Source organism: Mus caroli, chromosome 3, assembly GCF_900094665.2.
Source record: "Mus caroli chromosome 3, CAROLI_EIJ_v1.1, whole genome shotgun sequence".
NCBI lineage: Eukaryota > Metazoa > Chordata > Mammalia > Rodentia > Muridae > Mus > Mus caroli.
In genome coordinates this window covers 142,049,796-142,076,363 of record NC_034572.1, presented here as the reverse complement: position 1 = coordinate 142,076,363, position 26,568 = coordinate 142,049,796, and the positions used below count along the sequence as shown (strand labels likewise).

The following is a 26,568-nucleotide window of genomic DNA, read 5'->3' as shown; positions in this document are numbered from 1 at the left end:
TGTCAAGTACTTTGCATAGGTGCAGAAGCTGAACTCTAAATAGAACTCAGAGACTTGCTGCTGGGTTCAGGGAACACAAGGATGAGAAGTTAGGAGCCTGGATATTTTCATAACTAGGTGAGAAAAAAGCGAAGGAAAAATATTTACAATTCTCTCATATCTCTAAGCTTTAAAAGTTAACAATTTTTTAACAATAAAATAGCAAGACTGTTATTCTAATTGTTTCAAAGGAATTCCTTTTGTCTGTGTCACAGATTGTTTAACAAAGGTGTGAAGAATACTTTTTATTTATGTGCACTTTGTTAGATTTCTATGGAACTCACAGACGACGGCCAGTTCAAGCCTGTTCATCCAAGAGTGAACAGGTTAAGGCATATCAGATTTCTGCATTTTAAAATAAAGAATGAAATTGAAAATTTCACATTTTTCCTCCATTCATCGAAAGCTTTGCCTTTATATAAAATCGGAACACATGTGAGGAAATACCAAAAATTCAAACCGAGGCTTTATGTCTACCTCTCTAATGTCTGTGTGGCTTAAGTGTTTTAATGTGAATGTGACTGGGGACACTACTGTTTGTGATTTAGTTTAAAAAAGAGAATAAACGCAGTAAAATTCTTTAATAACAGAATTTTATGTTATAGATACAGAGAGTTAATTTGTATTTTTGACTCCTTAAGTCGTGCTTGATTTTAAGACATCTATATCTGGACAAAGTATTAATCAAAGCAGAGGGGCCCTATTGCTTATGCTAGGTCTCTCAGTAAAAAACTAGCCCAGATTCAAATCCCTATGTAGTCATTGTAGGACCTATGTGGGCGTTATGACAAAGCTACCACGATCCCTTAGCAGGACCGAACGGGTGAAGCATTAATACCTAGCCCACGGAAATTATTTGAATTATTTGAAGACAATCTCTGCTTTACCTCTGGGATTTAGGATAACAGCTGTAACACATTAAGATATTAGCAATACATTCTAAAACCACTTTTCTCTGATTATAACTTCCATAAAAATTTAGCCTTGATTATTGCTTATAAAACATTTTATGGAATTATGATGACATAGGATTTATATAAATGGGGTGACACAATTACGTATGAATGAGCATGGTGGCTGGGCATCAAGTCTGCACTTTGTGTTTTAAATGCATAGTCGTCCAGTGTGCCCACTTGATGGCTTAGAGACTGACAAATCCTGGATCCACTGCAAAGAAATCGCTCCTTATTATTCTTGTAAAAGCATGCTTTACATTTTATTATACTGCAGATGTTTATGGCAAAATAGTTGGATGTGGTTTATTTAACGTTTCATTCTAGGAACCTGTAAATGGAACCAGTAAATGAGAATAATTTAATTTGTTTCAGTTACTGTAACACTAAAGAAAAAAAAAACTTCACAAGAACAAAACTTAAGTATCTTATTACTTCAATAATATTTTAAAACATATTTTGTGTGTGTGTGTGTGTGTGTGCATGCACATGCGTGCACATGTGTGCAAGCACCATGGCACACATGTAGAGGGGTACAAGGTTGGCCTTTAAGATGGGGGCCTTTTCTTACACACTGGGGGTTCTGGGAATCTAACTCACGTCACCAGGAATAGCAGTAAGTGCAATGACCTTCAGATCCTTCCCGGTGGCCTGTCCAGACCTCACTTTTAAATACTGCACATTTCAAAATTCTTGGGGTTGATTTTTAATACTTTGCATAGTTCTGAAATCCCAGAGAATTAGGGATCTGAGCTGTTTAAAACACTAGTTAACTAAATAATTTATAATACATCTATTGCTTAAATATTTGAAGAATTTTAAGAATGGCAAGGCTGAGGGCTGGAGAATTGCCATGACATTGAGGCCAGCCTGGGCTACAGAGTGAGTATCCTATTGTAAAAAAGCCAAGGCAAGCAAACCAATACCAATAGTGAAGATATGATCGACTCCATGCACTGTGGTCTCTGTCCCACTGATGCGTGTTAATTCTATGACAATCAGAGGGGCAGTTTCGGGCGTATTGTGCTCATATCGCCATGGTGTTAGTGTTGAATTAAAAATAAATTAGAAGCACAGTATTTAGTGTATTTTATTAAGCAATATTGTCTGTTTGTAAAGAAAAACTTAGACTAGATCCTTTAGTCATTTATGCACTTAAAACTGGCCCATTAGTATCAGAGTACTTCAGCACTCACTATTCTTGGCATTTTTAAAGCATTTTATATATTGCTTTAGCACTTTGAGCATGTCCTCATACAGAGTAGCTTTTTTTCTTATTATTTAGTTAAAATGGCTTTTTGATAAATTGATATTTTTTATATCCCACTGAATTACTGATGGTTTTATTTTTTTTCTCAAATTTTTTTTCTGGGTGTTGGAGAGATGGCTGAAGCGCCAGGTACAGGGGCCTCATGCCTCTGGGCTTCGAGGGCATCTGCACGCACGTGGGACACATAAATCCATTAGACTCGCACACATAACAGAAATAAAAATCATAAATAAATTGGAAAAAAAGATTTTCCTTTCATTCCAAAGTAATTTCTGCTATTTGACACCACCCTTAAAAGAGTACAATGTGCTGCAACTACGAGCAGGGCTTAACTTATTACAGCTTTATCTAGGTGACATGCATATTGTTCTCGTGTGACTTCTGATGTTCTCATGTCCTCCCTGGTTACTACAGGAGAAGTCCCAATCCCCCCTCCCCCCACCATGTTTGGCATTATTAAACTCTTGTGAAAGGTCTCCCTTAGTGCTAATATGATACTTACTCAATGTAAACTGGGAATGGCCTTTCTCAGCCTGAAAAAGTAAAACTTTTACCACATCTTTTTCTTTTTTTCTTTTTTCTTTTGCTTTTTGTTTTTGCCTTCTGAAAAGAAATAAAAGTTTCCATTGAAGATCTTTAAAGGAGGTCTGAGGGCAGTGTGTGCCGTGCCACCCTCAGTGTCTGTGAGTGGTGGGGTAGTTTCACAAGCTCAGGGAAGCTAGTTTACATTGGAGGGGTGGGCTGGGGAGTATGCACCATACACAGTTGATGCCTTTGATTTATTTTGGTCATTTCCATTCCAATTTATGATAAGTCAAAAGTTTCAGTGCATCTGGCTGGGAGTTAGCACAGTTGATCATCTCAGTCCTTGGCTGCAAACAGGATCCACTCTCCCTTACTTCTAATCTGTAAATTAGTGCGTTTTTAAAATCCCGTTCTCAATTTTACATTCAGGTATCATTTTCTGTCAGACTCTACGAATCTGATAAAATTTTGTGGCAACTGCATTTAGTTGTCATTAATTTATATTTACTTCCTAAGAAGAAAATTGCGAAGATTTAAAAAGCATATGGAATTTGGAGCACAGGCCTTTGGGTAGGGAGCTGTAATGGATCCATCATTAAAGATGCAGAAAGTCCAACTGAAAATACTAGGAAATGTCACACAAAGCAGTATATAGATTGAGCTAGTAGCCAACAGTTCATTAGTTCTTCTTAGTAAGAGTAACTGTGCAAAGCACCCAGGCCTCTCTGAGTCTTTAGATCCATTAGTCTCCGAACGTTGACTCTTTGTGAAATTGGCTCCTTTAAAACCAAGCAATTATGAAAGTTTTAATGTGTTTCATTATTTTAATATATAGTTTCTAAAATGGGAGAGCTAGGGGTGTAGATCAGGCGTGCTTAGCATTGTCAAGGCCCCGGGTTCAGTCCCTAGCACAAAACCCAGACAGAGCCCAAAGTGAAATATAGATGTGAGAAAGCAAAATTAAACATTTTAAGGTCACCAATGCAGCAGGGCAGAGGCAGATTTAAAAGTGGGATCCTTCATTTTTACACTTTCAGACAGTTACACATTTAGTAGATGTTAGAAGTTCACTGTACCTGAATTTTAAGTTTGGAGATGGCTGAGCACCCCAGGTGCCATATGCACACAAGCGACCTAGAGCGGCGTGCTTTTGCTCTAATGATACATGTAGGCTTTGCAGATGGCACAGAAAAGAGCAGGTATTGTTCACAGCTAGGACTAAAACCAGAAGCTTACCCTGTTCTTTCAAAATGTAGAACAAATATCCTGAGTGCTTATTTAGCTGAATGGGGCATCTTCCCATCTTTGAAATTGTTTTGCATATAAGACTGTTGATTTTACTGATACCTCAGCTGACACCTTACATGGACATAACTGGGCTCAGTGATGGTCATGAGACTTGGCAGCCGCCCTCGGTCTTTAGTCTCCTCAGGCTGCAAGATACTACCAACCCTGAATAATTCAGCTTTTTGCCATTTTCTTAGGACTTTTCTCTCCCAGTTTCAAGAAACCATATTAACGGGTCCACAACTAGGAAATTTTGGTGTCACAAGAATTATTTTCAAAGGCTTCTTAAAATGCAATTTGTACTTAACTGATGTGTGGCCAACATCGTAATCAAAGTAGGCTACCCTCTTCCAGTTTGGAGCAACTGCCTTGGATGGTGTTAGTGTGAGTGGCAGGCGAGGGCTGGGGTTTGCTTTAATAATCCAGAGTATTTGCAGTGACTTGGGTTTCACCTTGAGGATGTTATTTTTGGTTCCCTGTAATACCACAGAGGTTATTGTGGCCACACGTGTGGGTTCAAAAATTTGACACAATTTCTGGTACCAAGTTGGCCCAAATTACCAGACCAAAAATATGCATTTGCTTACATTTGGTCTTCAAGTCTCTTTTAAAATACTGTGTTTTAACTTTTCCAAGAACAAGACCCCTGGTCAATACATTTCATCTTGTTAATCAGTAGGCTTGTGCTATGTTGGTTTCAGATGCACAGAGCATTTTTTAAGGCTCTTCCTGAAGAAAGGTATTACTGTGTGAGGTTTGGGTTCACTGGGTTTGGGGGAGAAACAGGATCTTTGCACATTGTGAGGATGTGACCAGAGGAAGTATAGAGGAAAGCCGTGGAAACTGCCAAGAGTATGTTCAGAGGGAGTGGTGTGGAAAGACCTAAAATTTCAGGCCTGTCAGAGAAGGACTGTAGGATACAGGGTGATTTGAGGTAGGAATGTGTTTGAACACTGTTGGTTCAAACACTTCGCCAGAGCACTTCCACAGAAGATGGAGGAAGCTGGACTTGGCCTGTTAGCTTGGGATGCACGAGAGCAGAGCTTGCTCTGCTAAGATTATGTAGGCCATAACTGTTTATAGTCTCAGTTGAGAGAATATTACGTTGAATTGCTACTTTCTGATGTGGTGTAGCCATGAAATAGAGAAAATCTATTGGAAGGGATGGAAACCTAATTAGAAGTTGTGGGTGGGGGATAGTCCTGCTGAGAGGCAGTGAAGACAGGCAGATGTTGTAATAATTGGGTGTGATCAAATAGGTAAAGAAGTGACGATCACCAGGACTAAGGTTCTATCCATACCCCGTCCATAGGGAGAGACATCTTCCTGTTTTCATAATACTTAGAAGGGTGGAAAAGGAAACAGAAGAGCATAAGACTAAACGCTCCCTGCCTCCAGTTTGCTTCAACCTAATGTGCAGGTGGACTTACTTATTGTGATGCTGGGGGCTGTGACCCAAGGCCTCATATGTACATGGTAGGCAAGCACTCTACACTTGAGCCACATCTCCAATCCCAGTATGTGTATTTTTAAGGTGATATTTATGCAAAAATAGACTTTCCTTTCTTTATTCTTATCCTAGAAGTGTTTTTTGGGGTGAACTGCTGTGTGCTTAAGTAGTGTGTTTTCCAAGTGTTCCTGTGAAATGAGACATTGTATAGTTTTAAGGCTCTAAGTTTAGGTTTCCAATCACTTAATGGATTTATGAGAGTCTCCATAGTCATCAGCTTTGTAATCTACTTCAAACAAATTTCTACTTTATCCGGGATAGATACATTGTTCTGCTCGCTCTGTCTTTAGAAGCCTGTGAATAAATAACTTAATAGTCATTATTCATAAGTTTCCTTAGTTACAAGTCTGTCTACTTTCAGGAAGTATAGAAGTCTATCTGCCCCTGAATATTTTTTTTAATTCATTGCAGTTTATCTTTACTGAGTTAATCTTTCTCTGTTGTTATCATAAACTCCCAATGTTATATATTTATTGAATTAAATATAATTAATTAAATATACATATTTAAAAGTAGGAAGTGTTCTCTACTAACTTCATTCTTTATAAGAGTGAGAAACACTTGGTGGAATGTTCAAAGCTTGCGTGGCGGTTCATACCTATACTCTCAGTAGGAAGAGGCACGAGGATTGCTATGAGTTCCAGGACAGCCTGTTATACAGACTGTCTCAAAACCACCAGAAATGTCCCATTCCTAGGCAGCAGTAATATTCAGTTTGACTGGCGGTCCTTTGTCATGTGTTAACTCAATAACAGCCAGGCTATACTCGGTCTATCAGTGATGGGTGGACTCAGAGCAGCGTCAACCACAGTGGGTTCTCAGTGTCTCCCTTTGGCAGGAGTTACTTGGGAATTAACCCAGCAGGTCTCATCCTTGCTAGACTAAAGCGGTACCACTGAGCTGTACCCAAGCCTGAGTTTTGTTTCTGCAGGGGACAAATTTGATCATTGTAGAAGGTGAGTACTGTTGAGTGTCAAGATGATAATTAGGTTCACAACCTAGCTAGCTCAGGATGGCCACCAATACAGGGATGCTAACAGTAGAGTAGGCGTGTGATCTCGGGTGCTCTGGGTGTATGTATCTCAAAGTTGGCTTGCTTCTCAACAGGATGTTGTGATGCAGTCTGTTAAGATGGAGTTCCAAACTCAGATTGCCCTGAATAAATGCTTCCCATAGCTGACTTTGTTGTAGATTAAGGCTGGTGAATGCTGGTTCCATTGTTCAGGGGCCCCCCTGTCTATTGGCAACCGTGTTTTATCTTTCAGATTTTGTTTTGTTTTGGCCAGATTCCCCTTTTCTCATTTCTGCTCAAGGCTAAGGTCTCTCTCTCTCCCCATCGCATTCGAAGTCTGTGTGTGTGTCGTGGTGTCTTTGTCTGCACTCCTTTCTCTCTGATCCCCCTCGCTCTTTATCTTTCTCTCTCTCTGAACCCCTTATCCCTCCTTCCCTTTCCCTCTCTCCTTCCCTTAATTTCTTCCTCCTTTCCTTTCTTCCTTCTCTCTTCCTCCCTCCCTTTTTATTACAGGTTTCCTAGTTCAGGTAGCTTAGCTGATAACCCAGTAACTACCATGTGAAAATTTAAGGTCTAATATTGAATACAGGAAGTATTGCTCTTACTCGCTACCTGAAAATGTCGGAGCGCTTTGCTCCACCCTTTCTTGTTACTTAAGTACAAAAGGTCGGGCTCACCTTGTGATGCGATGGAGTTGCCATGTAGGAAGCATGAAAGAAGATTCTTCCTGACCTCCAGTCATAGCTCCAGCATCTCTACTCCCAGCATGCCTTGCCCCGTATCATCCCCAGGATCAGGATCCTCCCACCTATTAATGTCTCCAAAAGAGAGTCAGTATAGAGAATGTTGTCAGTGGGTCTGGACTGTGGGCTTGCTTCTCTTTCCTTCAGAAAGGATCAGTCAAGCTGGGGACAAGATTGAAGGTAATCAGCATGAAGTAAAGGGGACGAACTGTACATTCCTGTTGGTGTGTGTGGAAGGGGGACTTTCATTGTGTTTAATGGGTTGTGGAAACTACAGTGTCATTTTGTAGAAAAAATGATGTTCATCATGTTTGTGAGGTAAAACATATAAAGAGATATTTTCATAATATTACAGTACATCTTTTCTGAGGCTGTTGTCAAACCCTGCTACCATCCATTCTTCTAGCAGAATGTGGAACAAAGGCGTTTAATTTTATGTGAGATGCTAACACAGGTGGCCACGTTTTTGGCATCAGCATGTTCTGGAATGCAAAGAGCTATTTGTCCATGGCTCTTTCCTTCAGTGGGCGAGGGTACATCCCCAGTGGGTTAGCTTTGTCTTTTAATTGTGAAATGATAGGGTTTTTGATTTTTTTTTGAGGGGGACAGGAGGGTGGTTCCTTGCCTTCCAAAGTACCTTATATTAAAATCTGATTAAAGCCTCATTGAGTTCTTGCTATCGCAGCTGAAGTCTACTGCAAATTGTGTTAGATGAAACTGAATAATAGCTATGGCTTGATTTAAAGTATTAATAAAGTCTAAATTTATACATAAGGCTGTAGGATTTCGGGATTTTAATTTAGTGAAATGCCACATAAATGCCTTCGAGTTTAGTTTGGGAAGTGTTTCCTGAGAAGCGCTTCTTAACTAAATTAGGGCAGATGCACACATCAGACCATTTACAGAGTCTGCTTATTAAAACCTGTTAAATTTCATATTTAATACATATGTGTCTCTTTGTAAATGAGTTGTCTAGGCTTATTGTCAATGTTGAATTTATGTATTATGGATAATTAGCTTGCAAACGCTGGTCTGATTTCAAAGTAGCCACAGCTTTTCGGTAGTCAATGTGAATCACAGACTAACGGGCGACATTCCACAGTGTGCGTATCTCAGAGCAGCTGCTGATGGGTTCCTTGCACACGGCGGTGGCATTTACCTCTAGGTCCTTCAGAAGCAGGGTGGCCATGAGTGGTGGCCGAACTGGATTAGTGAATGTTCTTGCATTTGCATTTTTTCTTTTATTCTTCATTCTGGGTTAGCAGTCGACTCAGGCCTTGTTTATGATACACAAGCACTATGCCATTGACTCACATTTTTACTTAGAATGGAGACAAAAGGTTTTTTTTTTTTACCTATATGTTACCCCTGTTCAATGATACGTCAGTGTTAAACAGTTGCTCTACTGATAGAAGCAGTTATTTTCCCATCTATTGAATATGTGAGAGTTGAAGCTTACTTTAAGAGATTTGCAAAAGAAACAAAATCATCAAGATTTTTAGGGTGCACTTTGCAACACAGGTGTCTAATCTGTTCATTTATGCAATTTTCAGTTTTTAATCTAAAAACAAAACTCGATTCAATATTAGCGGCTTCATAAATTTCACATACTTTAATTCTAAATTGTTGTAAATTGTGAGGGATATGCATGTGTATGTGTGTGCATATGTGTGTGTGCATGTGCGCGCATGTGAGCCTCTGTGTGTGTGTGTGTGTGTGTGTGTACTATTGCTGTTCTAAGTAAGCATTTCAAAGTTGTTCAGGATGATCCTTCTGGCTTGGACTAGAGCTGCAGGTTTTGTGTTAGTCGTAATTTGGTGCCTCTCTGCTTCCTCAGCCTACAGTTGAGGAGACACAGCAGTTCTAATTTTTCCTCTGGAGGGCTTTGTCTGACTCCTGTCGATGCTGAGAATGATAGGATGATAATTTATATGATATCAATAAGTTCATCTTTCTGACCTAACACTCATTTCTGTTTTGTTTCATGCATACTCCTCAGTGTTTCATTGAGAAATAGGCCTGCCCACGGGGAAAATCCACTGTTTTGAAAGCTCTCCCTAAATTTGTTTCTAATTCAGATTGAAGTTTGTCTCTGTTGTACCTGTGAGCTTGTGACCCCCACTGACTTCCTCTGTGGCCCCCTGATCCTGCACCGAGCATCCATGCTTCAGTTCCCTCCTTCACCTTCCTTCTGCCCTTGGCTTGTTGCCTTCCCTTCCAGAGTGTTTACCATGGGTTTGCTTCCTGCCAGGCATTGTGAATGGTATCTGGCACTTTATGAAGTGATGGATGAGAAAGCCATGAGGTCTGTTTACAATTAGCTCATGAGCTTCTGAGAATGATTCTTCAGATACGTTTTGATATGAGTGAGTGCATCATACCATGGTTAAAAATCACCTTGGCCCCCTAGTTTCTGTTGGAAGTTGCACAGAAGTTCCAGTTAGAGAAAACCAAGTGTTCAGCCTGAGTAAGGGGCAAACAATATGCTCTAGCAAAAGGCAAGTGGAGGGGTTTCAGGGAGGAAAAGGATTAAGGAGTGGTACGGATGCCCACAGCAGCAAGCCTAGTGTGGACTGAGAAGATGAATGGAAGAGACTAGGTCTTTACAAACTGGAAAATGCAGAGACTGGCCATTTTCCCTTCTCCATGTGTGATGAAAGATAAATGGATTTAAGATGATGTTTTCCTCACAGTTGATGAATCTGTCTTACATGTGCTGTGTTAGCTACAGGTGTACTCACTTCTCATTCCACACAATCAGGATTATAGCTGAGAACAGCCGTACACCAGGGGTATACAACTTCAACACACCGACTGCAGAAGCACTTCCGTGCCTGCCCTTTCCCCTGTCCTTGTTGGCATTCTTGGGTGCCAGTGATACCAGATCAGTCCCTCCTACAAACGGATGTTTTGTTGGAGGGAGGGTGCTGGTGGCGCTGGAGCTTGGAGGTTCAGCCTTACCCCTGCCTGGCAGGACCCCCACCACTGACTCCAGTCTCTCTTTCCTTGTTTTGAGACAGGGTCTTTAAATTGTGCAGGCTTGCTTTGAACTTTGTCTGTTACCCAGAGTGATCTTGAACCTCCCATCCTCCTGCCTCAGTCTGCCATCTTGAATCACAGTCTTGGATCACAGGCCTTTACCACCAGGCCTGTTTTACTCTCAAGAGACTTAGTTTGAAGAAAGATAAACACTGACAATTTTTATCAAGAGGTTAAAAACTTTCCAAGAATTTACTTAAAGAGTTGACATCACCTGACCCAATCCACAACATGATGTAGAATTGGTGAGAGGAGACAGAAGAGGTGTGCTGATTGGCTGTTTTGGCATAACTGTACCAGGCCTGAATAAAATACTTTCAAGTAGAAAAGAAGAGAGATCTTGTATGAGTAAAAACTTTGCAGTAACGTGGAAGACATATTCGCAGTTTATTGAGTGAATAAATTTGACCAAGCAGAGTATTAATAAGGACTTTTGGACTTGGCTCAGTTTGGATGTTTTACTACTGTAATTTTTAATTTTTATTTTCAATTTGTCTTTCTACCTAATACAATTTCATCCTTCCATGCAGGCCCTAGGTGCAGCTCCCTACTGCTAAACAAACATAAATCACATAGAGACAGCACTATATGTATTTGGGATAAAAATTAAAACAAAACAAAACAACAACAAAAAAAAACCTCTACAACTACAAAACACAGCTCTCTCTTTCCCAAACTCAAACAGTGATTCTGAGGAGTTTTGGCTTTCAACCTTGAGAGTGAGCTGATAGCAGTGTGCTTGCTCATCTCTTAACACTTGGTAAGCTAGGTCCAGAGTCCGAAAGTTCACCGCAAACACAGTGTTTTCTTTTTTTACTCTTTCCTGATAATGCATTCCTTTGTTAGCATAAGCTAGCAATCTGAAGATATAGGTCGTATTCCTCCTTGCTCAGTGTGCCTGTCCAGAAGGGTTTCCCAGGACTGACTGTGGCAGCGAGGCTCCTTTAACACACAGCTTGCTAACAGTTGCCGCGCTTTAATCCCCTAGAATGATTGTTTGGGGCCAGCAGGAGATTTATTAGGGATGTATCCTGTGAAATTGTGTGTGTATAAGCTGCTACTTAGATTGTAAAAAAAAAAAAAAAAACCGCTATTGGAAACTGTTTAAAAGTTTTAGCTATAATTGGTACGGATGTATTAACTGTGCTAAAAGAAGTGTGTGTGTGTGTGTGTATGGTTGGCCCATACGCCTTAACCTTTTTATCATTTATCTTCTTGTATTAATGGCACCGAATTATTAATTCATGAGCCTGGGTGGGAAGAGCGAAGGCACCATTTAAACGCATGGCAAATTTATCCTTATCGCCAGGGACATGAAAAAAAGTCATTTTGTGTTATCTTTAAAATGGGAAGGACATTTTAAATTTTCATTTTCAGTAATCCACTTTACTTCCAGTGAAACACCTAGATTACTACTACCATGATATGTTCTTATTAAGAATCTGCAATCTTCTCTCTTCTTTGTCTTTTGTGCATAATACTGTAGAAAAGTTTAGCCTTCCTTAACTTTCATACGATATCTGTTGTAGCTTGAGATGTTACTTTTATGAGTTGTGTGCTAAAGCTCATTGTGTCTTAGTGGGTGTTACCTTGGCAGAAAGTCACATTTGCTAAAAATAAGGGTTGGTTGTGGGTATTAAAGAACTTTGAAAATAATCATTTTCGACTAGTTGTTGTATACCCATTATGACTTCATAGTTACTTGGAGTAATATCAGTGATTCGACCTTGTAGAAATTTTAGAATTTCAGTGAACCCCAATTTGACAGTTTACCAATATAACTGGGATAGATCCTGTGTCTCTTATATGGGCAAGGGCCAGCAGTGTTGGAAGTAACTTCTCCATCAGCCATTCCCATCATGCATAGGGTGTAGTTCCTAGGGTCTTCTCTCAACCCCTTTACTTTTGAGGCTCTGGTTACTCTTTTGATAGCATTTGCATTTTCCAATGACTGACAAAGTAGTAGGATTGCCATGATGAAGTCCCCTGTTCTCTTGTCTGGAACATTGTCCCCAGCACTGTGAGTGGTATGGACAGAAGGATCTGCTGGTATGGAGACGAACACCTCTGTCTCTTGTCCATATAATAGTGTTTGGGTTTTCTCATCAGCATGGTGAATGTTCAGATTAATTTTCTAAAGCCTGCTGGGTGACTGAGGGGTGTAGGTAATGCAGGTAGACCCTGATCGTCACATGTTCATTATAGGACCGAGAGTTTGTGCATCTTCAGCGTGGGTCAGCCAAGGCCAGCCTGCATGAAGCTGGACTCTCTGCTACCTAGTCATGCTTAATCGGTTGACCTTTTATCACACAGTTATGTAGTGACAGAGACTATTGACTCTTACAGCCTAAACTGTTAACTCTCTGGTCCTTGACAGATGATGTTATCTGATTCTTGCTACGATGCTGCACAGTCCCTGCACATAACCTGATGGTTTTACCCTTTTCAAATAGAATGAAGCAATTCCTCACTTTAAGTGCAGGAGACCTTAACTATCAGGAGCTCCAGTGGGTCCTTCCTCTTACACCAGCTTCTTGGTTTTTGGGAGTGGTGGTGGTGGTGGTGGTGGTGTCACTGTGTATTCCAGGCTGACCCTGTATGTTGTGTGGTCTTCCTGCTGAGACTAAACGATACCCACTGGAGCTCATCGTGCCCTCAAGATAGGCTTTCACTCTCACTCAAGTCCCGCTGGCCCTACTCTCCAGCATCCCAAGTGTTGGGATCGCAGCAGGTATCAGACTTACACATTTGTCCTCTTTTCTTGTATGTAATGAAGTCATCAATAAGCAATTTCCCCTTCAAAGTTCTCTAAATTAAAATGTTTTAAAAGTCATTACAGTATATACACTATATACCGTGTATATTCATTCATTCATTAATTCCTCACCAAACGAGGAAGTCTCGTGAAGTTATTTAAATACTGCGTGAGTTTTTTATAACCTGATTTTGCTTTTTGTAAGACACGGCGGCTTTATTGTTTCCTATGTGTCATTTTACCAGGGGTTGTGAAATTACATTTAATTTTGAAAAATCACTTTTCTCAAAACCTCAGGCCTCTTCCAACTGTTTGAGTGGGACAGCACTAACATAACTTAAAAATGTCTTATCTAATAACTGTTCATAATGACACAGTTGGTATTTATTTCTGAAGATACGTGTTAACAAACTCCTTTCTGACATTGCCTTAAACTTTGACAATAGGATCACAGTCTTAGCCAAGGCTTTCCTAGACTTCATTGTTTTTTTGAATTCTGGTTTTGGAAGACAACACTTCTTTCTGCTCATTTATTTGAACTCAAGAAGTATCCTGTAACACTGGTAGTGGATTTAATTATTTAGAAACATTTGATATATTCCCTTTATCTAGAAATTTTTTAGAAAACATAAATTTGAGTTTTCCTTGTAGACATTGGTAAATACAATATGGAGGGAGACTTGGAGACCTAAGGGGACCTCACCTCACAGGCTTGCTCTTTCCTTAAGTCCCTCCTGTCATACTGACTTTGACCGTCTAGTTTTCTGGGAAGGTGGAGTATAGACTGCATGAATAGAATACATGTCATACGATTACTTACGGAATCGTAGCTGCGGATGGAACGGGAGTTTAGTCACACTGCGGAAACCCTTTAATGCTCTCCTTGATAGTTCTTAGGGTGAGATCTGCACCGAGAGCCTGCAAGTGGGAAAATCAGAAAAACACAGTTCTTGACTTCCTACTCTCCTATACAGCTGCTGAACTAGAGACCCAGATGTTTGTCCAGGGTCCCAATTCCCAGGAGGCAGGTTAAGTGTGCTCTCAATCTTAGCCTCAAATGTCACATTAAAGTTGGTATCAGGAGATCTTGGTCTAATGCAGAGACTCTGTCGCCTCCTTCCTACTTGGGTATGAAATATATTTGTGACGATGAAGTTCTCAGAATTTAGCCATTCTTTGTTTTATATATTCTCTATTTGGCATTTTCTAGTGTATTTTCATTCTCCATAGAGTTTTAATTTAATCACAGTCTGGGTATTGTTCTAACAACTCTCTTAGAACGTACTAGACTAACTATTGTGTGAAATAAACAAAAGGAAAACATTGATTTCAGAATGCAAGGTCAGAAAGACCTCGGAGTTCCTCGTTAGCCAATGAGAAGCAGGTAGAACGCTAAAATGACCCACTTCAGTGTGAAAGAAGCACAGTTACACGGAGCTGTATAAAAAAAAATGGCAGTCTCCAAGGGAGAGCTAGCCTGCTTACTAGTTTATTGCAAACCTATGGTTCTGGGCACCAATGTTTCTTTTTCAGCTTTAAGCTTTATTTTCTCTTTAGTTCATTTGCTTGTCAGCCCTTTGTTGTTGGAGTTGGCGTAGCCCAAGCTATCTGAATATGAATTTTTCTTCTTGTGTCCGCCTCCTGGAAACTGGAGTTACTGCAGGAACGAGCACGCTAGGTTCTGCCTAGACATTTTTTAGGTTACCTTTTGTATTTTTAAAGATCATTTGGATGCTTCTTTCAGATTACCTCATCACCTCTGAGAAACCTCTGATGGTGACGGGCTGTAGTAACATACAGCAGGCCTGGTTGCTGGAATTTCACTTATGGTTGTAGAGACAGGCCAAGAGGGAATTTGACTACCGACTCCTTCTATGATAATTAAGGCGCATTGCTAATTAGATGGGAGAAACTGTTTATGTTTGTTTTTCTGACTTAGAAGCCACTTCCCAGGTAGTTTGATTCATGAGATTTATCAGTCTGGAATAATTTGTTAATTTATAACATGTAATTGTTAGTGCTTTAAATAGCAATATAAATGGGTAAAATTAAGGTAGCTCAACTGGAAATAGTAAAAATTAAGTTAATACATAGTTATCATTACCTAAGGGATGTTAGCTTTGCTCATGTAAACATTTTGAAAATCAACTCATTATTCTTCTGGGTTTCTAGCACTTTCATAGTCACAAAATGACATTGTTTACATTTTTCATTCGAAAGTAAGTTATATTAGAACACAGGCAGTACGTTTATCTGATCCACTTCCTCGCTGGACCTTGTGACTTTAGACTATGGGTGTGTTTCCCAGCCTGCTGGCTCCTGCCCTGGAACAGCCGGTATGTTTCTCACTTTAAACTATGCAGTGTGTCCATCAGGTTTGACTTAACTTTTGTCTGCTTCTTCATTTTGCTAGGCCGCCGTCCCGGCTGTTTATGCACCTGACTTGTTTTTGACCCTGAGGGTGAGCTCCCAGTGGATGATACGGGCTTTTCTCTTACTCGCCAGAGAGTGACAACTAGAAGTTGCTCAGTAAGACCCTGCCTATGGGTGGGCCTGTGGGTAGTGGCCAAGGTCAAGCTCCCCTCTCAACCTTGGTGGACTTAGCTCTTCCTCAGAAGCAGCTGAATACATTCAGAAAAACAGCAAAGGAGTCTGGGATTGGACCCTCCTGGCAGCAAGCTTGTATTCTTAGAAGGATTACCAACTGGGCCTCTCTCTGACTTTCCTTGTAGTCTAGGTGCCCATATTTGGGTATTTAGCTAACAAACAAACAACAAAAAAGTGCCTGAGCACAGGGTGTGTACCATGTGGACACCTTTAATCTGTAGGTAGAGAGCATGGGGGTGCTGGAGCAGGCAGGACCAGCCAGAACTGGTGAGCTAGCAACCGTAGACAAGCTCAGAGGATCCCTGGAGGACCTTGACTCTGTAACGAAAGGGGGGAGAGATGAAGAAGATGCTGAACGTTAGCCTCGGGACTGTGTAGCACATATGTGGGTGTATGGGAACACATACGTGAGGACAGGCATACTGCACACCATCTACAAACAGGTTATAAATACATACATAGCTTTTCTGGGTCAGGTGATCCCAGACTTTGGGAGGTGGAGGGAGGAAGATAAGGAATTTCAGGCTACCCTGAGTTAATCAGGGAGTCTGACCTACTTGAGCCAGTTTCAAAAATCCTAAATCATTCATTCATTCAACCAGAATAGCTTTTCTTTTCCCCTAAGAGGAAACCAACAATAACAGCAAGAACCCTGCCAGTATCCCCCAAATGCTTTCTAACAAGAAGTACAAAATGCTGGTACAAAAAAATTTTTTTTTTCAAATATAAGTTTGAGGAGTGTGTGTCAGCTTTCCAAAGTACACAGTGCAGTAATTTCTCTTGCTCTGTGACTGTGCGGCCCCCACCGCCCCCCTTCGGTTTGGAACTTAAGTTACAAGTTTTCTGTGCTGTCATAAGATGTCCCCCATACTGGTTTGAAAATGACAGCTATTTGTTTTTGTCATTTCAACTGGATGGGTTTTAATGAGGAGGGTGGCAGCCTGCCCCGACTGTGCCCGGTGTCCACAGCTTCAGCCTCTTTTGCGGGCTCAGCAAGACTCCTAGATGATAGCATGAGACAGAGGCAAGTGGGAGAATTCCCGAACTCTTTCTGCTTCTCTGTGCTCCAGAGGATTTATTGCTTCACAACGAGGAGGTTTCAGTAAAGGGTAAGACCAATGACTCTTAAGGGGACCTTAGCGGGAAGTGGTCAGAAAGCACTTGGGTATTGGTACCCTTGTCTGCTGGGATTAGACACAGGCAGAGAGGAGAGGGTGGGGCTACTGGTTGGCCACGTGGTTGTAAGGTTTCAGCCTTGCCACTTCCACCCCCTCCCCCTCCAGTGCTGTCCTTAGGAAGGGAAGAAAATAAACTCAAAGCCCAGCAAAGCATCGGGTGTTGAGAAAGGTTCTGACTAGTGAGTTTGAAGGTTTGCTCTGGGCATTTGTTGGTGGGAAACTCCCAGGGCTGTTGGTATTTTCTCAGGTCTGAGTGAGGAGGGCTGATTCTAAACTGCCTGTAATGGATGGAACAAAAAGTACTTATGAAAACTGAAAACCCTGACTGAGCTTTCGCTAAGCTGAAATGAGTCTGTAACTTACTGGGGTGGAGGGGTGTGGGGAGGCCGGTCTCTTCTTCCTACCAATTTATGGTAGTAAAATATGGAAAAGCTGCTTTTTTCCTGCCCCCACCCCCTACTTTGTTGGACTGGGAAGCCCTGGCTGATAAGGATTACAATTTTATAGTGGAAATGAGACCAGAAAGAGTGATTTTTGTGAAGCCATCCTTTGTTTTCATTTAGAGTAGACATACATTTATGTGTCGACTGTAGGCTTGCCCAGAGCTTGCTTTATTTTCTGTAGTATGAGTGTGTGTGCGCTCTCAAGGACTTGTGACTGGTTAGTCTCAGGCTTAGAGGGTTCTTTCCCCTCCTGGCTCTCTGCAGGCTTCTCTCTGCATTTAACCAGTGTTCTCTCTCAGTAGGGAAATGATTCTTCATTGTAGTAACCTTGCTTTTGGTAGAGAACCCAGCTTCATTCATCCATTGTAGCAAATCTCTGTTAAATTTCCTTTCCCTTTAATTGTCAGGGATGTCAAGTTCTGTTGGCTCAATGATGATGCTTATCGGCGATTCAGCCTTCTATCTTCTGTCCTGGTAAATGTGATTTCTGGCCCACCCCACATAACGACCTGACTGAGAACTGGTCAGTGGTGTTTCTGTTTCAAGTCTTTTTCACTGACAGTTTTAGGCACAGGGATGTTTATTGCAGCTGTTAAAAAGCAGGTTACGGACCACAGCTGAGTCTGAACCGTCCAGGGCTGTTGGGTTGTGCACAGTGCTGAGCCGTATTCCTGGAAGTCACTCCCCAGCTGGGAAAGGCTTCCTAGTAAGGGATGCATTAATTGACTTTTTACGTGGCTGAGTAATAGGATGTGTAGATCTGAAGAGGTCACAGCCGAGGCAGGGGAGACAATGGCTTGCGGTTCACAGGAACAAGTTAGGATGAAGTAACTGGGATCTTGTTATTTGGAGAATGAGACAAAAGCCTAGGAGGTTGCCCATCAGCAACTTGGGTTTGCTGAAGATTCTAATTAGAGCCAGTTCAAGGAGTGCCGTGCACTCCCCAGCTTTAATGCATTGTGTGATACTTAGTATCAATTGTTCCACAGCCTCAGTCACTCTGCCATCCTTTACCCTTGCCCTGCTAAGCTTTCTGATGCTTTTGGAAAAAGATTTCCTGAAAATCTAAACACAAATAAGCAGTGAGGTACTTTTCAAAGTAACTTTTTGATTGTTGGAAGGATATTTAGTACCCCATTTCTGATTTTGTTCCTATGTATTTTGCTTTGTGAAAAATATAACTATTATCTATCTATCTATCTATCTATCTATCTATCTATCTATCTATTTATTTACCTTCCTACATACCTGTGCCCAGGAGACCCTACAACAGTGATCCACTTGCCTCAGTCTCCAGCAAGTTCAGATTGTAGGTCTGCAGCAGTATGCCAGGTGGTGCCAGTGCTTTGAGCTGGCGTTTGCAGGTAGTTTGAAAGGTTGGTCTGGTAGCCCTGTGAAGGCCTGCCAGTCTCCTTGGGCTCCAGTTCACTTCAAGAACAAAGCTTTTTGGATTCCTTTCCCCATATTTATTTATTCATTCTATTCTTAGCTGATTGTGGTGTGCACGTATTTCAGTTTTCATTAACATTTGCTCAATGAAGGGTTGTTTTTAATTTGGAACACAGCAGTAAAATCTGACTTAGTTTTCAAAAATTGCACTCAAAGAATGAACTTCTGGAAATAATTTTACTTGATGTGAAAGTGATTCGTTATAGGTTGAAGAATGAGGAAAATAAATTTGATATTCTTTTCCTTACTGCACAGGCAGATGAACGCCATCTTTATTTGCATAAAATGATCTACAATTTTACACATTCCAGAATCTTCTGTTTACCAGAAACAGCCAATTATTCTGGGTCTCCCAGTCAAGTGGACTGTGCATTGTAACGTGTGTTTCACATCTCAAGCCGTAAAAGTACATGGGCTTTCAGTGTGTAAAATCTGCTTCTGTAGTCGGTGTGCTGGCCAAAGACCACAATAGAGGTCTGGGTTGTGTGGTTTCTCTTGCCTTTCCCTCTCACAGGCTGTCCTGTCTTGGCAGCCGTTTCCTACAAGGCAGACATCAGCTCTTGATTTCTTCCTTCCTTTTCTCCCCACAAACAAGGACTCTTTCAAATAGTGGGTGACCAAAGACAGACGGATCTTGGATCGCTGTAAGAGACTGGAAACGGGTTTCAGAAGTGGTGCAAGTGGGCAGGCTGCCTGTGTGGAGAGCTTGCTCGCTGAGAGAAAAGAATCTCTTGGAAGGGGGACTTGGACAGGCAGAACTTCTTGCTTGAGTACGGAGCCATCCAAAGGCTGGTTCAGTTGTAGTTGTAGCCATGAATGCATATCATTCACATATTGAATTTTTTTTTCTCAGCTGCTTGGTCAGGTGACTGAAGAGATTGAAATGTGTGAGAAAAATGTTCACGGATGGATGAGCAGTTGGGTGTCAGAGTGCTAGCCTTTTGATCTGTCTAACGTACAATAACTTTCAACGTTGAGACAGGAACTTTGCCACACACAGGAGGGTGGTAAACTACAACTTTACTTCAGGTTATCTTTTGACTATCCCTGGGGAAGACAAGAGCAAGCTGGCTGGCTCTGCATATGGAGAGGCGTCTTGTCTTCATTATGTTTTGATGTCTTCCTTCTTTCTGGGTCATTTGAATTCAGAGGAGGGTGAAACACGGTGCCTCTTTGTTTGTATTTTCTTTCTTTTGATAGCGAAGCTTTTGCTGGTGTTCTTAAAACTGCGTAATCCCCACAGCTCCTCTAGTCATGGCCATACCTAAAAATCTCGTTAGAGCCAAAAGATGGGCTGTAGTGTATATATGCATACACAGGGGTGTAGTTAGACATAGTTCTATCCCTTAACCTGTAGGCATGATAAAACCAATTCCTTATAACAGAAGTGTCTCGATCGCCTTTCATCTGAGACCGGGGTGGATTTTATATGCAAATGCTAGGGAGTAGATTCAGAGTAATTTGTTTCTTACATCCTTCTTGGTATATTTGCTGCTGACAGCTGTGATAATCCCTTTGTAGTTTGATGAATGTTATGTTTCAAACCATTTAGAATTTGACCGCTTTTCCATTGAAGTTACATCACTACAGAATAGAGGGAACTGCTAATAGAACGCGGTACATGGAGTCTCTAACAACTATGAGTAATTCGGGTGATATGACAGAATACTTGATGAGCCAGGGAGTGCTGGGTTGCTGTTATTTTTCATGTTAGTGATGTAAATCAGCAAGACTCGGTTTTGAGTCATTGGTACAACCGGAGAAAAGGCAAGGAATTGAAGTGGCTTTATCTTCCCTCTTTATAAAACTTCAGTTAACACTGGGGTAGGGAGATCAGTGGTAAAGGTCTTGTTAGCAGTTATTACCCCTTGGTTTCAATTCCCCAGTCCTGCCCACTGCCCAACAGCAAACATTAACCAGTTTCACAGCTGTAGCTTGTGAGGGGTTCTTTAACAGTGGTTTTCTTACTGTGGGTGGCTGGACCAGGAGGTTCAGGTATATTTGGGAGCTGCCTTCATTTCATGTGCATTGTAAGGCTCTGTGGCTCCTTACACTACCCTATGGAGAAGTAGACCAGTTGTCTGGAAGGCTCCCTGTGGTCTGTCCCTGGGATCCTAGGAGCTGAGGTTCAGACAGGAAGATCCCGAGTTTCAGAATAACCCAGAATTAGATGCTGTCTTAAAAAGAAAAGAAAAGACCCCCCCCATGGCCTTGAAGATACAGTACTTACAGTTTTGGGTCTATATTCAGGTTCAGTAGACTTGGTGATGTCACTTTCATCATAATTCCCATTTTACCAGAGGAACGCTGTGCTAGGAAAGCTAAAGCAGTACAAGGAAGTTGTCCTGAGACAGTAACTAACTGCTCATGCTGTGACCAGGTAGCAGGGGAGTAGTGGCTGGAGATGGTATTTTGGTTGCCTGTGTTGTAAATGAACATATATACCCACATGTTATCAACTGTCTACCTTTGTTTAGAAAAAAGTGACCTCATCAGCTCTGGAATCTGTTATACAAAATATTAAGTTACACTGCTGTCACTCTGATCAACAAATGCTCACATATTTATACCTTTATCTAGAGATTTTTTATATTCGAAAGCTAGTTCTTTGATCAAAAGGTTAATGTCGTAGAGAGACAGATGTATTCTCTCAAGGGATTTTCTGAGCTTCCATGATTTCCTGAGATACTATCATTACTAGAAACCACCCCCCCCACCTACACATATATCTATGAATATAATTGTCTACACATTTTGGGAGCCTTTTCCAGCATGTCTCAGGCATTGTGTATGTAGGAGCAGCTACCTTCCTGGATATGCGATCAGCATGTACTTCATAGTTAAGAAATGGAGAGAAGGGGGTTTTGTTGCTTATGCATTTGCTGTGACGACATACCAGGGTCTTAAAGTGAGTGATTGATTTGTTTGTTTTTTCAGATATGAGGATCAATGATGCAGACTGCTGGGTTCGATGAAGCTGGGCATTTATAACTAGATTCATTAAGGAATACAAAGAAAATATTTAAAGGGATCAATAATGGTGTCTTCTGGCTGCAGAATGCGAAGTCTGTGGTTTATCATTATAATCAGTTTCTCACCGAGTACAGAAGGTAAGACACATTCATTCTTTCTAAAACCCAGGAGAACCGGAAGGCTCTTACCTGCGTTGTGTTAAAGTGGCTGCATGGTTGTTCTGCTATTTTAAAAATGGGTGTTGAGTTCTATTCTTTCTCTTTGTGATTAAGTTACTTTCATTACACTGTTTTCTCATATAAAAAGTGCTAGATACCTTATTTTGTATTTTATATCAGATTATAAATTTACAAAATAATTCTCAACACGTACTGGTTGCCCTTATTCCAGAAAACTTGAATTCTTTTGTCCTGAATCCTTGCACGTCGGTCTTTTCTTTTAAACTCTGTTTTTGAAGTCTCAGTACTCAGTTCTGCTTCTGAGTCATATTAGTGCAGCCACATCTGCCACACTCTGCAGTATGAAAAAATTTTTAGAAAAATAACAACTTTCCCTATACTAAAGAAAGACAGAATTTCTACCACTGAATTATAATTCCATTCCTTATAAAATCTGTAAATTATAAATAATTGTGAGTATAGTTTTCATCACAGACCTAATTTTCAAAGAAGTACACTCATGGATTTTTTTTTTTAAATTCTAAACAGTGAGAGCTATCATTTATTAATTTCTAAATGGAGGTTTTACCTGTAATTTATAGTTTTCATTATTACTCACTTAAAACCAAAGCTCACCCAGGTGCTCTGGAAGATGTGACCTAGTGAAATCCAGCTAGGAGATCATGGCAATGTTTGTATTTAGTATGAAACGTGGTAACCTTAAAGCATCTTTTAGAAACACCTGCACATACAGTGGAGTGTTTAATCTCCATATAATAAAACCCTGGACTTCATGGGTATATCCTTCAGTATTCTAGTTTTTACATATTAATAGAATGATAGGGAAAAGGTGCATTTTCAACTCTAGAAAAGCCATTGTTCATTGTCCTTGTAAAGAACTTCCAGCCAGCTCAAACATTTTCATTTTGTCAGAAGGAATTGTTCAACTTACTTGGTTTAAAGTTGCATTTTCTGCCTGCTCTCCCTGGTTTTCCTGCATTGGATATACTAGCACAACTTAATAATGTAATTTAAATGCTTAACATACTTAGATATATTTGAATGGTTCCATATCTAGAACCTACATATTCACCTGAAAGTTACATGCAGGCTAGTATTTAATTTGGAGATGACACAGTTCTTTGCTTTAGAGGTGCAGATAGGCAATCTGAAAGTGTGTTATGTTGGAATAACGAGTACTATAATGATAAACAGGCGGAAACTGAGTTTAATAATAGGAATCTCAGGCTTGGATTGCTGTGAAAATCATATGTATGGTCTATAATTTTGCATCTGGTTTTTTTTTGGGGGGGGGAAAACATTGTCTGAATTCCTGCTGTTATATTTGAGTGTTTTTTATACATTGAAAAAGATTCCAGGTGTGGACCAATGGCTCATTAGTCCAATAATGAAAAATTTTCCAATCAAGATGGAGAGCCCTCTGCCAGCACAGTAGCTTCCCTCTGTTGGGGGTGGAGTGCGGTGGCTTTTTCATGGCACACGGTCGTTTTATTTCGAGCGTCACCTCTCAGGTCAGGATTCATATCCGCTCTTAAGAGAAATTTCATTTTTGCCTCATCAGGCCAGGGGTGTGTTGCTTTTGAAGGAATTCCCTCCTACTGGCAAAAAAAAGAGCCTGGGAAGGACTCACACTGCTGGCTTTAAGAGTAGCCACAGTGAGCACACACCGCCAGAACACGTCCCCGCAGAGGCACGCGAGTTTCTTTTAGAGGAGTTGCATGTGACACTGGCCGCCTTTATTACCAGATACCAGATAATGATCCGAGGATGCCCGTTGAGAAACTAATCAAAGTTAGGTGTTCAGGCGACGGGACAGAAGTAGAACTCTAACTCTCAGCCATTAAGTTTCTTCTTATATAGTTTTTCTTTTTTGTCTTTTCATTGTGTGTGTGTGTATGTGTGTGTGCCCGCCATGGTCTTCTAGGTGTGTAGAGGACAGAAGACAACATAAATGGCTCTGTTTTGTCACACTCTGAAGACTCATTTTTCTAGATTCAAGATGTGAAAATGGAGTTAGGCGGGTGTCATTAAACCCCAGTAGTACTATTGTCTCTGCCCCCACAATGCCATGCCTCACTTTTTCTGTGGATTCTGTGATTTGAACTCAGGCCCTCAGTCTACATAGCAAGTTCTTAGCGGAGGTCTGGAGTCATCTCCTTGCCGTTCTTTGCAGAGATGAGAGCTGTTTGTACCACTTCCATTGTCCTCGTGACCGCTCAGAGGAGGGTGCCTAGCTGGATTTGTCCCTCTTTGCTCTTTATTTGGTGTTGAACCCGAATAGTTTCTTGAGATTAAGAGATGCACACAGTAGGCCTCTAACACAGAAGCTTGTGTTCCTTTGCTGAGGACGGGGACTCGAACCCATTGGGGTTCAACAGGCCATTGCAATGCGACATCATGAGATGTGCCATGGACTGAACCTGCCTGCCAAGGTCAGGGGCAGGATTGGATTCATGGCGTTATCTAACCTGTTTTTGCCAGTATTTTACCCTTTCAATAAAATCCGAAAAATAAGAGCGAAGGCCCCAACCAAGCTGTGCATCACCAAAGTTCACGGCCTTACCTACACCCTCAGGACTTTTGTTTCCTCCTGTGGACATGCTTTGTCTTGGAAGAAGTGTGGTGGCTTCATGGAATTTTGAATTTGGTTTGTATCAGGACCCATGAGAGGTGACCCTCCAGATTTGTGAGGGACCTATCAGTGCTTAGACAAAGCTTGGCGCTATGACATAGTTCTTGTGCAAATTCTTGCACTTTTTATTATTTGTATATTTTCCCAGCGCTGGGCTTGAATGCAGGTCCTTGTGATTGCTGGGGCTAACTCTGCCACTTAAGTGTGCCCTCACTGCTTCCTGTGTGTACCAAAAAAGCAAATTCAATACTCATTTGACATGTTTTAAGATGACAAAACTAATTAAAAGTTAGCTGCTTGTATTCTTTTTGTCCACCAGCTTATTGTGTGATTTTTTTTTTTTCAAAATAGAAACAGGGCTCTCTTAAGTCTCCTATGCAACTTTGAAGATTGTAGTGTCTCTGTGTACACAGCGATTGTATGAAGATCATATTTTGAAATGTTTTGTAAGCTTACCATTTAATTGATTCATATTTCTGTAGAGCTAACCTTACCTTTACTAGTTAGGTCTGTTGAGGACCTGGCATGGTTTGATTATTTTGGCCCATTTTTATAAGCATAGTAACCTGCTGTGGAATCATGTGTCAGTAAGAACAAAAGTAAATTGACATTTTATGTCCTGGAGAATTAAATCATGCTACATAGTGGGGCCCTGGCAAGTATAAGTCAGACACATGGAAGGCTCCCTCCCTCAAGGGACAGGCTACAAGGAACAGCAGCTCTTCAGCAAAGCCCATGATAGGGGTTTTAGGCCATAAATGCATCATTAGACCTCAGAGCTCTGAAGTCTAGTTAGCTAACTCAGATTACATTGTTGCTTATCACAGTTTCAAAGAAAAATGTTGTAATAAATGCAAATGGTAAATAAATATTCACATTTTATAAAAATCAAGAAAATCTGAGAACATACTGGTGGATATAGTTGAAAGCCAGTTTCTAAATGGCTTTTTACACTAATGTTATTAGACCAAACTGATATTTATGGGTAAGTATGAATTAGAAAAGTTATTTTGATATACTGATATTTCAGTAAGGTCTGAGCTTTGTGGTGGTGGGGGATGATTCTTCTCCACTGCTAACCTGAAGCGAGAGTAAGACAGTTCAGATCACTAGAATAATTTTTCTTTAATTCACATGATATAATAAATGCATTCCCATGAGCCTGCATGCACATATGCACATACCTAACATGTCAGCTTCCCAGAATCAGGGAACGTCCCTGCCTGTTGATGTCTGGTTTCCAGTAATCAGCCAGTCAGTATCCATCAGGGAAGAAGGTGATGCTTCGAAGATCTCATTGTATGGAGGAGGGAGCAGGCGCTTTTGGATAATAGTGTGAGAAGAACCAAGTCCTCACACAGGCTGGGTGGTTATTGTCACTTAACATGGTCCCATTCTGGACTGTAAGGTTTGAAAATGAATTTTGAAAAAAAAAGTGTGATTTTTTTTTTTTTAATTTACTGTGATTCAGAAGTTCGTAAAACTATTTGCTTTCTTAGGGTTCATGTATACATTTTTATTTTTTATATTTTTGAATCTGGTTGATCAGGCTCCTTGTGCATAATTTGCTTGTTTGTTTGTTTGTTTGCTTGCTTGTTTGTCTTGTTAATCTGGTTTGCCAGTAAACTAAGAGAAGTAGAAAAAAATTGAAATAGTCACACTAAATTGCAAAACTCCCATTAGAGGCTAGGGTGAGCACCATTTAGTGGCACTCCTAGGCTCAGTCTGATGTTTTCAGCATGGCATCTTGTTCTCTTTTTTTTTTCCTGGAAATGCCTGCGGGGCGCCTGAGCTAGCTGACTTACGGAAGCCATGTTCGATTTCACAGCCTAGCTAGTGTGCAAGCCTACTTCTGTTCATTTCAGTGTGTTTGATTAGTTGATGTCTAAAACGTGAATTTCCAGCAAGGTACATGGGGATTTGGCTGTGTGACTCCTATTAGACTTAATGGAAGTCATAACTCCCATTAAATTA

The 26,568-nt window shown here is 40.8% G+C and overlaps 1 protein-coding gene across 14 annotated transcripts in view; it reads left to right on the top strand.

Moving 5' to 3' along the window:
- Positions 1-26,568, top strand: part of Adgrl2 (adhesion G protein-coupled receptor L2) — a 175,793-nt gene that overhangs the window by 14,184 nt on the left and 135,041 nt on the right. For all 14 annotated transcript variants that reach the window (XM_029475094.1, XM_029475086.1, XM_021157245.2 and 11 more), the window contains exon 2: positions 21,748-21,920. In XM_029475094.1, coding sequence (XP_029330954.1) covers positions 21,848-21,920 — 73 coding nt within the window. In that variant the 5' untranslated portion in view covers positions 21,748-21,847. The remainder of the gene's footprint in view (positions 1-21,747; positions 21,921-26,568) is intronic.